At 39.9% G+C, this 18,795-nt stretch overlaps 1 protein-coding gene across 3 annotated transcripts in view; it reads left to right on the top strand.

The window, feature by feature from the left end:
• Positions 1-18,795, top strand: part of C10H2orf42 (chromosome 10 C2orf42 homolog) — a 324,716-nt gene that overhangs the window by 228,969 nt on the left and 76,952 nt on the right. For all 3 annotated transcript variants that reach the window (XM_069618917.1, XM_069618918.1, XM_069618916.1), the window contains one exon: positions 17,466-17,566. In XM_069618917.1, the coding sequence (XP_069475018.1) occupies positions 17,466-17,566 (101 nt within the window). The remainder of the gene's footprint in view (positions 1-17,465; positions 17,567-18,795) is intronic.

Below are 18,795 nucleotides of genomic sequence, written 5' to 3' on the forward strand. Positions count from 1 at the left end.
AGGGTAAGACCTTGTGATTTATGAATCGTGACTGCGTATGCAAGAGTTAGAGAAAATTGTTTTCTGCGAACATACATATCTTTGAAGAGAAGGAATCTAGCTGTTGAGCGTCCTATCCTTTTTACTTCTGAAAGTTTGTCAAAGAGTATATTGACAAACTGAATTTTGTTGTCGCGTGGGTATGTTTAACAACTGTACCCAGTGTTCCATTAACTAGTCCTTGGTCCACCTCAAGGTTACGTTTACGCATTACTCTGCAATTTAAGGATAATTTTCATATCTTTTCTAAGCCTGCTGTGTTTGAGATTTGATTTTTCTAAACTATTTAGTCTTGTTGTGGCTTGGTCACACATGGGTAGTGTCATACCATGTACATCTAGTTTGTCTGTGGCGCTAATTTCCATGATTGGTTGCATTTCTTTACTTAGCATGATTTCATTGAATTTGAAACGGCTTGCAAGAGTTGGCATTAAGACCATACAATTGACATTTTTGTGGGCTAATTGTTCCATAACATCTGTAGCACATGCATTATTGCCATAAAGTGCATTAATGTGCCGGGTTTTCAATATTGCTTCTGCTTCTTTAGAAAGTATACCAACTCTGATACTTTTTAAAATGTTGGCATAAGTGAGATCTGCAGATTGCTGCATGTTTTCTGTTAATTCTCTGTATTGGAAATGTTGCCAAAGGTTGACATTTCCAATGCTGCCAACAGTTTTACGGCAGAGTTTGTGTCCTAATGGTTTAAAAATAGGCTCACCTTTTACTGGTGTTAATTGAAGCAGATCTCCAAAAACAATAATGTGTTTTCCTGCAAAGAGCTCTTCATAGTCTGTTTTGGGTACTTCTTTTAATCTGAGGTGAATCAAAGCTAACATCAGGTTGGAGACCATGCTCACTTAATCTATTAGAAGCATTTTCATTTGTTTCAATACTCTGCGTAGTTCCATTACAGCTTCTGCAGAAAGTTTGTAATAGTCTAATTTGTACTGGTGTTCTACTGGTAATAGTAGTAATCGGTGTAATGTAACACCACCTATGTTGTAGGCAGCTAAACCTGTGGGGCAGTGACAACAGCTGACAGTTTGTTTGTCAATTGTTGAAGGAACTTACTAATGATTTTGATTAGGAATGTTTTGCCAGAACCAGCTTCACCACTGACGTACAGTAGTATAGGTTTATAATTATGGCAGGAACATTCTTTATTTTCATGTTTTACACCATGTGCAATTTGTTTTGTTACTTCTTGAAAAATGCTACGTTGCTCATTGTTTAGTTTTGATTGTAGCATAGTTGTCTTCTTCATACTGACAGATGGTGTTTTCTACTTCTATCATAACTAATTCTGCCTCATTGATTATTAGTGGTTCTCCCAGTGGGTCTTGGCTTCCTGTTACAGAAGGTTGAGCACTGTCGGGAGTATCCTTATCTAGTTGGGAGTTCTTCTTCGTGTTGCTGTTCATTGTGCAACATTTTTTTGTATTGTGTAAAGTTTACATCAGTTATAGTGCTTTAATTTGCTTTGAAAGCATCCTCATATGAGTCATAGTTATCTAGTATGTATTCTTCTTTTCTCCATGGTTTGAAGAGTTGTAGCAGGGACATGTAATATACTTCTTTATGTTGAGGAGTCTTTAATGACAATTTGATATGATTAATTAAATTTGGTTTAGTGAGTTTAACTAAGCTGCCTTCACAGTTTGTCACTCTGTTTACCTTTTTTTTCATCCGGTTTCATATTATTTTTGTATGTGTAGTTTTGGGCTATGTGGTATAGACACAGGTTTACCAAGGTATTACTTCTGTTTGGGTAGTATGTGTCCAATAAATTGTTTTTTAAAATGTCTTGGCTGTTGGGATCACATTTGGCTATTGTTTCTATATCTTCATATGATTTTAGAACTCTTTTTTTTCTAGATTTAGCTGGACCAAGACTTAGCCATACTATATTTTCAGATTTACCATACAATGCAGTACCAGTTAAACAATCACATTCTCTATGGGTGAGCATTTTTATGCCGAAGCTGTATAATTTCTGAGACACTGTTTTATCTGATGACAGGTCATTCCAGAGGTCTTGGAGCTCTGTCTTTTCTGCTTTAGTTATGTATGCTGTGACATATTGTGCAACTGCAGTAGAATTGTCTGCAATGTACTGCACATCTATGTTTGCATTCCATAAGTGGGCAATGATTGCATTATAAACATTGATATATTGTTCTTCTTCTTTTTATGTAATATGTATTTTAGGTGACTTACCTTTAACACTATGTCTAACTAAAGACATGAGGTTGTTCACTTGACCTGTATTTGTAACTGGTCTAGGGAAACCAAATTGGCATTTGGTGTAGTATTTCCCTTTGTTTTTATATTTGCGACGACAATATTTTCCACATTTGTGTCTTTGAAATTGTAAAATTTGTGCATGAAGATCACTATTTGTGGCTTCTGATGGAATTTCACAAGTGACATATTTTTCAATAAACTGTAAAACAGTGGCATCACTGTCTTGACCAAATTTAGGAGCATCTTTAATCCATAAAAGCATGTGGATATGTGGTGCTCCTCTGGCTTGGTATTATTTTCTCCAAAAGAAGTGTTGCACTTCTCCAAGGGGAGGAACAGTTTTATTACAAATAAAATGTAGCATAGCAATGAAACGATGGTATAAATATCTTGAAACATTAACAGGATCCAAAGAACAAAGTTATCCAGGTGTTAGTATATCTGTTTGTTTTGTTTTTATTTGATATGCGTAGGAAATCGTGTAAATCTTCCCATGCATATTCTGCACAACTTCATGTAACAAACCAAGTGGGTGGGCCAAGGTTTCTGATCATACAACGTACATCTCCATGACGTCGAAACCAGTACTTTTTAGTACCACGCATATTTGCTAATAGGTTTGTAATATTTGATTGTAAAACCTCATCCTTTTTGTTGCACTTTTTCTAATAATTGTGTAGCTGTCATATTTTGAAAGTGTGATCCTGATTTTAATATGTGTGCAACTCCGTAACATAAAGTTGCTAGTTCACTTTCAAAGAGTAGGTGGAATATGTATTCCCAGATTTAGACAAAATGTGGATCTTCAGAATACATCCATAATGAGCGGTATTCTGAAGCTGATATTTGAATAGGACTATCATCATACCTTCCTCCTTTGCCAGTAGGAAAGAGTAGAGGAAAAGCACGTGCTTCTATACTTTTTTCCCATATGCTGATTTGCGATCCTTTTGTTTGACGCATTTGGTACGTTTCCAGTACATCTTCTATGGTGTCATTAGAGTGCAAAGGATGAATTGTATAATGGTCTAAAGTATTTGATATTGTAGCAGGATCTAGTAGCTCAAATTGACCAGCTTCTTTTGTTTCTTGAATTATTTCAGTTGTATCTTTCAAGTTTTCTTCAATGTGAATTTCTTTGTAATATTCATTATTCTCTTTAAGATATTGGAAGGCTTGTCTAACTTCATGTAAATTACCAGCTGTTGCCATATTTTTTTTGTCTTTTGTAGGTACTCCATTTACTAAGATAATTAAAGATTGCTGCATTGGATGTTGCACTCCTAGAGTATGCACATTTTCTTTTAGATCTAATGGTAAATAAACTACTTTTCCACTAATGCCTTTTACCAATTCAGAGGGAGGTAATTTTGCTGTTTTTGGTTGAAGGCGTATTATTGCTTGAAATGGGTCTACTGTTTGAATTATGGTGCTCTCATATAAATTAAGTTGTTGTAGGGGTTTTGGTACTGGTTATAATTCCAAATTATTTCTGATAGCACGTGAAGGAGTTTGGTTGTTGTCAAGTTTTGTAGTGCAGTAACTGCAAAGTATTAAGGGGTCCGTTATTTCGTATTTGTTTTCTGCTACAAGGTAGAGGGCTAATTCAAACCATTTAGAATCTTCATTGTCTTCTATTTTGTATGAAAGATCTACAGTTTTTGTGTTACTTTTATAAAAAGTTCTACGGCAACATACACATACATGGTTTGGTACTTCAGCTGATGTACTTTTAAATTTTAGTATTTCTTTTTTGTATGTGTTTAGCAAAAGGTTGCCATGTGTAGAATTGTTGCTTAATTGGTTTAAAACTATTTCATTCTGTAAATGGCTTTCACTTCCAAAATATTTTTCTGGATATAGTCAATTTCTTCAAGTAGGTCTTTTGCTGTACCATGTAAAAGGATGTTATTTAAATGTGCTAGTGCTAAAGCAGGACTTTTAGCATAGTACAGTTTATAGACTAGATTTCTTATAGTTGAATGATGTGTTGATATCCTTTTGATATCATGGAAAGTGGTTTTACAAGTAGGTCCTGTAATGCGGGCCAATGAATGTCCTTGTAGTACTGTGTACTTGCGCACTGGACAGGTATCCATATTTTGCAGTAATTTAATTTTGATTGTCTCTTTGCTTTTTACATATTTATTGAGGAATTGGCGTAAAGATTTGAAACATTGTTACACATTGACGTGCATGGCCATTTGACACTAGACGTTCTGATTCAGTTGAATGGAGGGGTAATTCTAAGTTTTCAGGGCATATTTTTGTAAGGAGTACTTCTTGTTCCATTATGGTATTATTCACTTTTTCATAACCTCGACCACTGCTATGTATGGCAATTGTATTTGTTTGCTTTTGTTTGTACGCTTCTTCATTAAAATATGGTTCTGTGCTCGTAGTGTGATTCCATTCACCTCCGCAGATACTTAAGAAGTTCTTTCTGTTGACATTTCGGTTATTGAGAAGTCTTTTTTGTAATTTAGTTATTAGTTTTGTTAGTGGTTTCATTTTGTTTAAGAGTAAAATAAATAACTTTCTTTTGAGAAGAATTGCACTGTCCATCAACGCTTCTAAGATTAATTTCCTACGATAGGTTTTAAGCATTGAGCCTGATTTCTCTCCTGTTTTTATAATATTTTGAAGGACTTTGTGACAGTACATTTTGGCTAAAATACCTTTCTTGGTATGCTTGCTTTAAAGAAGTAGTTTTATCTGTGGTGATAGCTGATTTTCTGTTAATAGTTTTTTGGTTTGTTTTACATTTTGATAAAGGAGGCAAAGGTTTTGTACTTGAAACTTCTTGTGTTTCACTAAATGACTGTATTAGCTATTTTACAAATTCTGCAAGAGATGGATGCTTATGTTGGACACTTTTATTTTCGTTTGCTCTACTCCTGCGTTGCTTTCTACGGACTTGACTTTTGGTAGGCATTCTTTAGGGTCTATTGAAAAAAATAAACAAGGTATGGGTTGGGGTGTTCTGCAATGTATGTGTGCTGTGTGCATGAGTGTTTGAGTAAGATGATAAAGATGGATGTAATGGTGTGTGATAACTAGTAGGGATAGGTATTCTTGAATTTATGTGTTACTAAACTGGGGTTCAGATGACAAAAAGTAAGCTAGTTGTGTGGAAAAGTACAAATAGTAAATCTAATGTATACAATTAAAACAGTTGTTTGTTCTATAATATGAAAATTGTAGCGGTTCAGTTGGGTAATTTGTGTGTCCAAAAATAGGAATTTGTGGGCCATTCTGGCTGTAAATCGCTGTTTAAGACATGGAGATTTTTGGACAAAATGGTACACAATCTCTATTGTTTAGGCACAGAAATAGTTTGTATTAACTTTACAGTATGTTTGAATAATAATACAAATATTATGGTGATATTCTACTTACTTTTTTTCTTAAATTAACAGGTAACTTCTTAGTTCTTATTTGTTCTTCAAATTCGGCTGCTTCTTTTCAGGAGACTGGTCTTCACTGCAATTGTAAAAGATTCAAATTAGTAATTTTGTTTGTATATAGCGCTGTTTTTAATTTAGATATTGATTTTTTTAATTGAAATCCTCAGCGCCTGCTTCAAAACCATTAAACTAATTTATTTACATAAGATACATTGCATCAGTTCAGTACATATGATATGTTCTTAATGAACAAATTGTATTGAATGACTAACTGTAGCAAAAAAAATATCTTTACTATGTCTTGTGAAATTTATAATATACCAGTGAATACCACTATTTCTGTAACTAAGTTGTTCTAGGTAATAGCGCCTCAATGTCATGTCTAAATTAAAGTAAATAAATAAATAAATAAAAACAAAAAATATGAAATTGTATAAGTATTTTTTTAAAGATTTAAACATAGATTGTGCTTGCATGCAATTTTGTTTAAATATATGTAGTCTATATATTTTATTTAAAAAGTGTTAGTTTAACATGATTTGAGAGTGTGTGTATAAAGAAAGTAAATAGTATAAAAGTTTATAAGTGATAGTTGATTTTAGGAAATTGAAATAAATACAGTACATTCATTTTACAGATTACACAAGCTAAAAGTCTGTTTCAAAATGTGTTCTCTACTGTACAGAAAATATGCATACCTGAAGTTTGTGTTCGTGCATATGCATGGAGCTGCAAGTAGAAATCTTGGAGACTTGTACAGTATTTCTGGTAGATGGTGCTTGCCAATGATATGACTCTTGTACTCCGAGAGATTCACAGTACATTTGCAGTGCTGATCTATGATGATGCAGTTAGATGTAGAGGTCTTGAATGTGATTGGTGCATGGTCATGTGACTACTTAGCTACATCCAATGAGGGAATGGCAGAGAGAGTGAAGTGGAAATGGTAGAAGGGCTGTTCATGTTACGATATGTCCGCGGACATGGCGGTAGTTCACGGATATCAGGAGTAACATCCGGGGATTTTTGGGTTCAGGAGTCATGCAAATGAGAATGAGTACTGAAAGGGATTGGTCAGGAAAGTTTAGTGGGTGTGTTGTGCCAGAAGAGAGTTTCTCATATACTGTTTTTGCTGAGAGAACAGCAGATAGCTATGTCTGTGTGTTTTAGGAAAAAGATTGTATGGATTTTGGGAGATTCATGGATATATTGGTTGAAGGTGCATGCAGAAAGCTGTGGAGTAGCTGTAGATCTTGGATTCCCACATGTGGAAGTACACTGGCATGGAGTACGTGGAATGAAGTGGTTGGAATTGCTACCTCTCTGTGCTACTTTGGAGACAGAGCAACATCCAGACATAATTGTAATTCATTGTGGAGGGAACAGTTTAGGACATGTGACTGGAATTTGTTTGCAATTTGCTATGAAAGAAGGACTTGGGAAGGTTATGGACATGTTTCCTAATTCTCAAGTGATATTTTCACAGATTTCGCAGAGACAAATGTGGCTTCGTTCTTCTTCATTTGGTCCACAAATGGAAAAAGCAAGGCGCAGTGTTAATAAAGCTGTTTGTGCCTTTCTAAAAGATTTTGGCATGTCTTCTTTTCACAATGAAAATATTCTGTTTTGTAGTACAAACGAGATGGAGTCCATCTTACTTATGGTGGCAAGCCAGTTTTTTCTGAGAAATGTACAAAATGCATTGCGACCTTTTTTGGAATTACAACATCCATTTTGAAGTAGGTGTTAAGCATTTATAATTTTTGACTTACAAACATCTCCCAAAGGCTCTTTTCAGAGCCACCACTTCCTCCCAGAGAAAATTGCAATGTTTGTGATAGGGTAGCAACCCAATTTTTTAAATGTTTGCGATCTGTCCGCGGACTTCTAAAAAATACAAAGGGCCCTGCTTCATTTATTTTCACTTCTATTTAACTGTGAAAGGTGGCTCTGAAAAGAGCCTTATTTTTTTTTTGATTTGTTATTTTGTATTTTTTTTGGTTGTTTTTATACACGACACACTAGGAGTGGAGGGGAAAGGAAGGTAAAGGGGGGGACACTAACCACAGGGATAAGAAAGGGCGAGCTGAGGGAGGAAGATGTAGTGTGGGTTTTATTTGGGTAGTGAGCAGATCTTCTCGTGCTCTGAGACGATAGTCTCAAAAGCACTACGAAGTTGTTCCCCCCCCCCCCCTGCAGAGTATTGTGTCACAGTACATACATACAACTGTGACCCTCGAAAGGTAAGGGTCATCAGCATACTGTATGGCCTGTGAGGCAGCTTGAGGAAGATGCTGTCCCACAGAGGTGGTCCTTGTGGTGACAGGATCAGAAACAGAGGATGAAGTAGAGGAAATCAACCTGCTACGTTCTTCGCAAGGTACAACCCTGCAAATAGCCCCAGAATGAATTGACCTCCGGTGTCGGCTCATAGTAGTGGTCCCAAAGCTGTACTTACCGTGCTTCCCACGACTGAGTATCATTTTGCACTCATTGCAGGTAACGCGGTTCGCACGAGCCTTAGGACCATTCCCATGAATGGTAAATAACCACCACACCCAAGACTCGCGCCTAGTGCGTGTAGTAGGGATTTCCTCTACCTCATTCTCATCATCCTCTTCTTCCTCCTCTGCATCCTCACTCCTGTTCCCCTCTTCAGGCCCTTGGGGATGGGGGTGGTGCTGAAGCAGGTGCAGCACCAGGTGGCAGTAGTTCAGCCATGGATGCCATCTCGATGATGGTGTAATCTGCAGGTGGCAGCAAAAATCGCTGTGTTCTGAAGAATCGCCAGAAACACAATGAGAATAAGCTCTAGGGCGTGGTCTTTTATAGGGGTGCTTGTGCGCGCTGTCCGCAGACAGATCGAACACCAAAAAAAGTTCGAAAAGTTTCAAAAGGTATGTAGAAACTCAGGATTACTATGTGGGACTTGTGCCATGGTGAGATTTTATTTAAATATATTATGGATTCATTGAAAATGTACTATTTTAAATTGTTCGGGGACACGAACAGTATCCGCATTCAGAACACGTGATCAGCGTGGGCGCGGTCATATGATCAGTTCACGAACAAGTCCGCGAAGGAAGCGCATGTCCGCAGGACACCAAATGCACAGAGATTGGTTAGCGCATGCGCGTTGATGTTCTTCGGACACTGTTCGGGTCCTGAAGTAATTAAAAATGCGTAACATGTGAAACGAACATTTCAGGACACTGCGTGTGTTCTTAGAACAGTTTAAACTTGCTAGCGAACAGTAAGGACAGATATAGTGTTCTTCAGGACACGTCCAATTTTGTTTATGTACGAACATTTCAGGACACCAGTTGTGTTCTTGGAACAGTTTCAAGTTGATAGCGAACATTACGGACAGATATAGTGTTCTTTAGAACACTTTAATTTTAGTTTATTTACGAACATTTCAGGACACCACGTGTGTTCTTAGAACAGTTTCAACTTGCTAGCGAACAGTACGAACAGGTATAGTGTCCTTCAGGACACCTCCATTTTCGTTTATTTACAAACATTTCAGAACACCTGCTCTGTCCGCGGACACCTGCATTGTTTAAAAAAAATTTTCAAAAACGAAACTATTTACAACACAATATAAAAATTAAACTATATTTAACATATATTTGGGAATTGGGGGTTTCAACATGATTGATATTAGGTGAAGAAGGAATGGAAGTCTCATCAAAACGTTTTGGGTTATGGAGAGTACTTGTGGGGCAATGGTACGAGGATTTTGGTTTAAAATGATCTTCCACAAAAGTTTTCAATTTATTAAAATTAGTCAACAATAAATCCATTTTTTCTTCTATACTGTGAAAGGTGTTATCCATAACAGATTTTTCTGAAATATTTTCTATTTTGGTATGCTCTGTACAAATAAAATATAAATATATATATATATATATATATATATATATATACACAAAATAATAATAATTAAATGGTTTATATTATAAAGTGTTTACCATTAGTTTCACTATCTTGTGACATTTCTTCATGTGGGAAATGCTCCTCTAGCCATTCCAGAGTACTAGACATTTCTGTGAGAAAAAAAAAAAGATAAATTTTTTTTTTATCTAATACAGAAAGTTTATAAATATATGAATAAAATTAAGTACACTTACTATTTCAGGTAAGATATGTCCTATGTACTCAGTGGGTCTTCTCTTGTTCTCAGTTCTGTCGTGTTTGTGAGGTAATTATGTTGGAAGCCAATTTATCTTCTTGTGGTATATTCCATTTTAGAACATAGTGCATTTAAATGAATGGTTAGTGTGTTGCATATATGGGTTACATTTCTTATGTATTAGTACATATAATGTGTTTGTGTGCTCCTTTTTGAATTTGTTAAATGTTCCTATGTTATGATGTAACAATCAAACATACCCCCCCAGAGTTTTTAGGTAGTGGTACTGTTCTTCGAACATGTCCGAACATTAAATGAGTTCGCGGACATCAAGTACAGTAGAAGAGATTCAGTCAGTTCGATATGACATGTATATAAAGTCAGTCATTATTGTGAAGTTGCACTGCTAAAAACCTATGAAATTCAGTGAAAAAACTTTGTTAAAGGGACGTTGTGGTTAAGTTGCGCTGCTAAAAACCAATGAAATTCAGTGAAAAAACTTTGTTAAAGGGACGTTATGGTTCCAAGAAAAACCCTTGAAATTTGCCAGTTATGGTAAACTAAGCAACCATAACTCGTGCCACCACCGTGCACTGCTAAGCCTAACACCCAGGACATCAAAGATGACATCACAAATGTCATTGATGACATCACTGATGACATCACATGTGCATTTACCTTTCATGAAAAGTCTGTACAAGGGATTCTTAGTGTAATGTTAATAAAAAAAAGTGTCAAAGATTATTGGAATAAATATCAAGTCTTAATCAGTGTATTAAGCAATGCATTGATATAAATAGCATACTATTATGAAGTTCCATCCAGTATACTAAGGTACTCATGTAGAAACATAGGCATTGTGTGCAGCATACACGATGGAGGTGCAATATTCATAAGCTTGCCATGTTGAATAGTGAAATGATAACTGTTTTCATATTACAGTTTTGCGTACAGTGAAACTTGTGATAAGTAGGTAATAAAACCCACTTACTACATAATTGCATTATTATAGACAAATCACAAAGAGACAACACCACATACAAATATGAATATATACAAGGGAATTGAAGTAAGAAAAAAAACAGCAATAGTAGCAGAAAGTGTTCATAACCTAACTGATTACCTTTATGCAGAGAAATGATTGCTCTGTTTCAAAGCTGTTACTTACCCTATCTATATATATCACATGATGTGTCTGGACCCTAAGGAAAATAGTGTGAGTACAACATATAAAATATGAGTATATACAGGGAAAGTACAGAAATAAAAAAACATCAAAACTAACAGAGTGCTGATAAATCTACTGATAATTTTAATGCACAAAAAGGATTGCCGTCTTTCAAGGTTGTGTCTTCCCCTATGTATATGTTTCATATGATATGACTGGACCATAAGGGAATTATTGTAAGAACATACTTGAAGGATAAGTCTACGAATATAGTACATTTACAATTTTTAGTTCCTGACTGTTACTGAAGAAAATCATGTGGCCTAGATATGTCAGGAAAGGAAAAAAGGGGGAGTCAGACATGTGATGTCATCAGTGATGTCATCAATGACATTTGTGATGTCATCTTTGATGTCCTGGGTGTTGGCTTAGCAGTGCACGGTGGTGGCGCGAGTTATGGTTGCTTAGCTTACCATAACTGGCGAATTCCAAGGGTTTTTTGGTTTTACTTGGAACCATAACGTCCCTTTAACAAAGTTTTATCACTATCTAGATATATATATATATATCTAGTTATTCTTGTTGTGTAAGCAAAGTATAGTTTAAATTAAACAATGAGGTAGCCAAAGAGACAAAAAGTCTCCATTATCTCTGTATTGCATTTCCAATCATGATAAACTGTGTGCTAATGTCATGGAGACAAGATGTCATGAGGCGTGCACATTCAAATGCTAAGCGTGCCCCTCATGGCTGTGGTTGAGCCTGTGCCTCATTGCTCCGCCACACCTCCAGCTTCCACGTGCCTCTGAGGGAGATTCAACATCTTCTCCTGAACAGCTTCTCCCAATAGTTTGGTTTCCATCTTTAAATGTCCAGCGGACTGGGGCTTTCTGACAACAACAAGCACTTTCAATGAACTTGAGGCACTTTCTGCTTTGCATCATTTCCTTCATCCTCATCGTCCCAGTACTGGGGTGGTTGTGGGAATTGGTGTCCATTGATGTCAACTGATCCATAGTACTTGGAAAATCTCTCTGTGGTTCCATATGAAAACCAAGTTCTAAATAAAGGGGAACTGGAACTGAAAAGGGTATTCTTGAAGCTTTTACTTTTTAGACCAGGGATGGGAGTTTGGCCTAAAGGTTGTTGGGAAAAGGTTTCTCTATTTTCCATAAAGGGGGGGGTAGCCATGACATCTCCCCGGTGGTTGCCTCCTCCCATGTCATCCGCCCTCATGTAGCCACCCCCAGGGTCAGGATCAGGTAGCGGCTGCCGTCCCCTGGTCACATGGGAGGAGGTCACCGCCAGGGAAACCGTGATGACTCCATTGGATTCATCACAGAGTGGAGATTTCATACAAGAAAGAGAAATCTACTCCCTCCCCACTGTCATCCCAGCCTGGGTCCATGAACCGTGGACCCTGCAGGGCTGTCTGGGGCATGGTCCCGAGGTCTGTCAATAACAGATGTTGTTCTGGTCTCCTTCAGTCCGTCAAAGAAGGGTTGCTATCTGTGTCTCTTCCCAGCTTTCTTCTCATCATGGTCCGGTGACACTGATCCCTGGTATTAGGAACGTTTTCTATTGTAGCAACTTTCCTTGGTGAGGGGGCTAGCACAGGGGCAACGTGTTTGTCTTGGAAGCAAGACAGCGCAGCGCAACACAGGTTTGAATCTCCTTCCGCGCTTAGTAACCAATCGCCGGCATTAAGCGCGTTCTAAAAGAACAATTCTAATAATTCCCTCCATATTCTATGGACCGCCAAACATTTTGCTTTTGTTTTTACAACATATACTGCCTTTTTACAGCGCAGTGAAGCCTTGAACCTCACTCCACTAGCCTTTTGTCACTAGTTATGGGGGAAACTGACCAGTCCTGTGGACTGTCAGTACTGGGAAATCGTTTCTCTTAGTCTTTTGACTTTATCTGTTTGGGTAACTTTTTCATATTGCACAATGCATTTTATAATGCAGTGCAATGGGGATACTTTTGTATCACCTTAGACCTACACTGAAAGGGTTTTTGGTTACTTTTAATTGTGGATAAAGACAAGCTGGTGGCAGCAGTTACATTTTGACTGTATTTTTAGTTCACTCTCTTGCGTTTACCTAGTTTGGCTACAAACTGTTGCTAGTGTCCTAACATGGCCATGCCACACATTTTTTCCCTTGGCCTTCTTAGGTCAGGAAAATCCTCTTAAGGTCATGCATTTGCCTGCGAAAGAAGTGCTTTTTTTTTTTTTTTGCAGACTAGTGTAGGCAATGTGTGTTGGAACCCAGGAAGTGGGTTGGGAATGGATTTTCCCAATCCACATACTGGTTTCAGGAAGTCTGGAGTATATGCATGTGTTTCACTCACAGTGGTCCCTGATTGGACCACTGCTGGGGTGTGTGTGTGTGGGCAGATCTTGCTATTGGTTGGGTTGAGATTCTTTGCTTATCTGCTTTTAGGCTAAGCCATTCCAGCAGATCTGAAGAGGAGCCAAGTATCCTGTGTAGCTGTGCAGACAACTGAGGACCCATCCTGAAGAGGCCTGGTGAACAATTCTTGCTGCTGTCCCGGTGGAGTCATGCCTGGCTTCTGGGCCAACCAGTGGGCTGACCAACTCCATTCTGGGTTACCGCGACAGAAGCGTCGCTGTTCAGCATTTTCATCTGGAACTTAAGGGGTCTCCAGCAAGTCCTGTAAGTCGGCTTCCTGTAAGATTTTAGCATCCCAGCATCCAAAGGGTCCTGGACTGGAACGCTTCTTTTTCCGCGACTACTGCTGTCGCTGTGCATCAGTGTCATGCATCAGCCGTGGAGAGTATGGCATCGATGGAGATACACCTAACATGGTGGCTGACGTTCCAGATTACCGGTCCATGCTTTTTCCAAGATGGCCACTGGAACGTATTTCCGTCACACGCACCAGTTCACTGATGCGTTGTATCGAAGTTTTTCTTACTCTATATGCTTTCGCCTTTGTTACTCTTGGACAATTCCATTGCGTTTCATCAGTTTACTGATTCCTCTTTTTCTATAACTTACTCCTGTCACCCTTGGAGGCTACTATTCACGGTATAGGACGATTTTACTGACAGAAAATGGTTGCAATAAATGCTACCACCAAAGGTTCGAACACCAAAAGTTCGAACCTTTGGTGGTAGCATTGCAAAAAAAAAAAAACAAAAAAAAAAAACAGGGGGTGCGGGTGTGTCCTCCGCTTCGCCCCGCTCACTACACTTTATGGTATAGTGAGCTGGGGGTTGCATGGGACACCCCGGCAGCCTTCAGTTTAAAAAAAAAAAAAGGAAAGGACCCTGTGGTGCCGGTTCCCGAACACGGAAGTGAAAGGGAACTGGCGCTGCAGGAACCCAGCGTGAAGATGAAGGTAAGTGGAGTTTGTTTATGTTGCGATGTTGCGGGTGGGGGTGTGCTGAGGGTGTGGGTGGGGGGGTGTTATGGGTGTGTTATGTATGTGTACGCATGAGAAAAGTGCAAACCTTTGGTAGTTCGCACCTTTCTCATGCAAACGTTTCAGCCGCAGTAGTTTCAGCCGCGGGCAAATCACTTAGATTCACTATTCACAGGTAAAATCTTGTGGGTATCTTATCTTTTATCACACGGAGGAGGCACTTCTGTCTCTGCCCCCATAGCTTTCGTTCTGGTACTTTGACTTTGCGGACCTTTACCTTTCTCTGTTATTTCCATCTACTACCTTACTATGCTTCCGTTCTAAGGGCCTCTATTCGTCTTTGGGTTATCGCTAACTCTTTCAGCCTTGGCTTACTGCTTACTGTTTATACTACTACTGCTCCTGCTTGTAGTTCGCTCGCTCACCTGTGTTTCTTTTATGCGCTTCTTCCTCCCCCCCCCCCCCCCCTTTCTTCTTCCTACAGAGTTCCTGTTCTTTGGGTCTGCTGTCTGATCGCCTCAGTTTCAGCGGGGCGGATCATTTTCAGTTCTGTTCTGTGCTGTTTTGGCGGCGTACGTCTCAGTGCAGCCGCTTCTTGCAGTTGCTGCTGCAGCAGATCAGTTCCAGTTCTGTTCCGATTTGTTGGCGTACGTCTTGCCGTGCTGCCACTTATTGAAGTTGTTAGCTGCAGCTTCTGGTGCTACAGGTTACCGCAACGTCTTGCAGAACCAGCTATCATCACTTTGAACAAAAGGCACTTACCTTTCACAGCCAAAGATCAGATCCCGGACATTGCAACCTGTTACAAAACCAAACATCTTAACTTTGGACAGATTGTGAACTTCCCTTCCACGACAGAAGATGAACACAACAAAGCCAATCCATCGCATAGGAGAGACACCATCTCAACTCAGGGTTTTTTCAGCCGGCCGGCTTTTTCCCTGAGATTGGGGGCTTACTCCTCAGGGGGGTGTGGGGGCCCCCGAGGCTAGGTCACCTTCCGGTCACGGTGGCCGCTGGTGAGTCACCCCCCTACTTACATCATAAAAACGAAAGAAAGGAGAAGGAGCCAAGGAAGAATCGAAGAAAGAAGGAGGTAGAGATTATTAAAGACTCATTGGAAGAAGCAGGTGAGGAGGAGTTAAGGGAAGGGAACATTACCTCTGACAGTTCTGACACAGTGACCGTCGCCGGAACTGGCCTTCCTACATCTGATCGAGTGTCTTGAAGAGCCCTGCATAGATGCCTGCTTCATTTCTCCACTGGAAAGGGTTGCACACAACTCCTGGACCCGACCGGAACTTCACTCGTGCCCGCAGCTCCTGGGCATCTTCGACCGGAACCAACAGCGGGGAAAACCTACCCACACCCCCCTTGAACTGCCAAGTCCTGGAAAATATTAGAGTGTGGGTTGTGAATAGTAAGGATAATTACGGATGCCCCTCTCTCACCCCACTTTAAAAGATTGCGAAGAACTTTGATTTGTTTTAGAATTCGTAGCTTTTGCAACACTTTTTCTAAAAGCCCTCCAAAAGATGAGTGTTTTACTCACTAGTAAACTCCTTGGACATTTTTCTGGACTGCACTGATCTTCACATCCTCATGAATGTTTCCCTAGGGTTTTGACAACACCAAAAACCACTTGGAAACTTTGAACTTTTGGGAACGTTTGAAAGAGCATATAACCCTTCATATGACACCATCACGCTTACTCTCTCCTTTACATCACCACTCAACTAGAACACAGGGATACTATGACACCATTCGGTATAACTGTTCTCATACCAACATTCGCCGCTCACTCCACATCATTCTAAGTAAACACTGCTGGTTTCACACCCTGCAGCCGGGCGTTCTCCTCAGGCCTAACGCAGCCGCAGCCGTTCCGGATAAATCCTGCCAGAACGAACACATTCTCCTGATCTCTCAACCACCACACCTACTGCTAAGAAGCAGCTATTACACGAATACCGCATGAGCTGCACACATACCCGGTGCTCACACGCACCTTTGACTCTCTCTACTCTCTCTACTGATCTCAACTTCGGTTCCCAAGGGCGTTCAACCTACCAGCGCCTTCAGACCACACCAATGGTATATAAGGCGCTATATAAGTGCAAAATAACATAACATAACAAGGCCCCATTCATCTAAGGGTTGGACTTTACAAGTTCGGGTTCCTATTCCTGTTCACTGTTGGTGCAAATGTTACTTCCCTTTCAGGTATTCGGGGAAGGTTGTCTGAACTGTGTACTTTGCATTGACTGTATATATGTTTAATATTAGTAGTATTGTGTGATAGTATTACCTGCTCTATTAATTTTTATAGTGTTTCTTGGCCGATAATAAATATAGAATGTTTATACTTACTGTCAAGTGTAAGCCTTGATTGCTTCACTGTGTGGACTCATTGTGCACCCCTGACATCACACATCTCTCCTGAGACTTAGCCTTGACCACTCTCCATGCTACCTTGATTGCTTTGGCTCCAGCTCCCAGAGTTTCCCCCTGTTCACTATAACTAGGGTGGCCTCCAAAAAATCTATCCACCGGGCCAGAGTTTTGAAATGCATCTGAACGCCCGGCACCACCACCCCCCCCCCCAACCCTAGTTTTTGCGACCGTCGCTCTTCCATAGTGCCCTTTCTGTGCCTGTTGCTACTGCCTTAGAATTTGGGTAATCTGTTTTACCTTTTGGTTAGATAGTTCCTCAACCCTCACCAGAGTTGTGCACAAATCTCCCTTGCGGTCATAGGTGGTAGAAGCTGTCTTTCTGGAAGAAGGTTGTGTTCCAATTAAAGCTTTTACCCAAATATATAAACCTTCACACAATTCTGTATGATTTGTAGCATGATTGTCAAGAGATTTGCATAGTTTTAAGAAACTAGTTCCAAAAGCTATACAATTGTAAATGATTTGTCTATTTTGATTTGCATAATTCTGAAATACACATAGATATATAATATTCACTTAATCCCTTTGTCTTTCTTTCCACCCCTTTTATGCATTGTCTTGTGTCTGGATTAATCAGAAATGTGATATTTCTGTCTTTCCTGTGTTGTCTGGATTTCAGCTTTTGTCAGAAAAGATGCCCTTCCCCTTGGGACCTTCTCCAAGTACACCTGGCACATCACAAGCGTCCTGGAGGTGAAGCAGATCTTCGACACAGCAGAGGTAACGTATTGTTCCCTTAGTATACTTTTGCCAGTAGGAGTTCTTTATTTTAACACATGCTAAAAATTACCCTTCAAATTAAACTCATCCTTGCTTTGCTTCTTAGCACCACATACAGTCTGAATGTTTAACAGATTTATGTATCCTTGCTGTTGATAAATTAAACTCATCTTCAGATGATAGATGTAATTAGATTTAGATGAGCACAATTTTTAGCCTGTGTCTGTAGCTTTGTTTTAACTCTAGCTGGCAGATAAAATGACCTATTCACTCCCTTATATCTCATGGCAAAACACATGTCTGCTCTCTTCTAATAATGGTGTGTGCCTCACACTCCTGTGGTAGAACTTGGGGAATAGTTTTGCACTCACTAGTATGATATGATAAGTTATTTATTATTAAACTTTGGTTTTTATTGGCATTTTGTAAAAATACGTACAGAAGAAAAAGGAAATAGGTGATCCCTTCCCCCTCCCCCTCTCTAACCCTCACCCCAACACTGACCCTCCCCCCTAACCTTGTGTCCAGACCGAAGAGATCAACTTGGGAGGCTCTGAATGTTCTTTCCGCATCTCATGAGAAGGAGAAGATGCGAGTGGTGACCATTTCTCAGGTTGACTGAAGGCCAATGATCCTCGGGTCGTGGGTCCCCAGGTTGATTATCGCACATCACCTTGCTCGTCCTGCCCCGCACAGGCCGGGGTCTTGTCACAGGGTCAGTGAACATCCCATCCCTAGGACTGTTGAACTCCGTTCCAGTTCGACAGGAATGAACCAGAGTCGTTTACCATGGCTGTTAGTTTGTCCATCAGGAACATGTTTTTTACCTTTGCCAGCCAGTCCTCCTTGGAGGGGGCCTCCGGGCTCTTCCACCGCTGAGCGAGAGCCACTCTGCCCGCCCTCAGCATGGTTTCCCACATCCTTGGGTATCGGTATAGTTCCGTTCCCTCCGGGGGGAGGCCCAGTAACCTCGTTAGGGGATTTAGTGGTAGGAGTTCCTCTGTTACTTCCGCTATCCAGCCCCTCACTGACTCCCAATAGGCCTGGACTTTCGGGCAATGTCACCACATGTGGCCCCTGGAGCCTAACTGTCCGCATCCTCTCGGGCACCTTGGCGACACCCCTGTGAACATCTTTGAGAGTTTTACCGGGTCTCTGTGCCACCCCTGTAGAATCTTGAAGTTGTGTTCCATGTCTGAGGTGAATAAGTTCCCATGGAATGCTATTTT

This window comes from Ambystoma mexicanum, chromosome 10 (genome assembly GCF_040938575.1).
Source record: "Ambystoma mexicanum isolate Mex_15411 chromosome 10, UKY_AmexF1_1, whole genome shotgun sequence".
In the NCBI taxonomy this organism is placed as follows: domain Eukaryota; kingdom Metazoa; phylum Chordata; class Amphibia; order Caudata; family Ambystomatidae; genus Ambystoma; species Ambystoma mexicanum.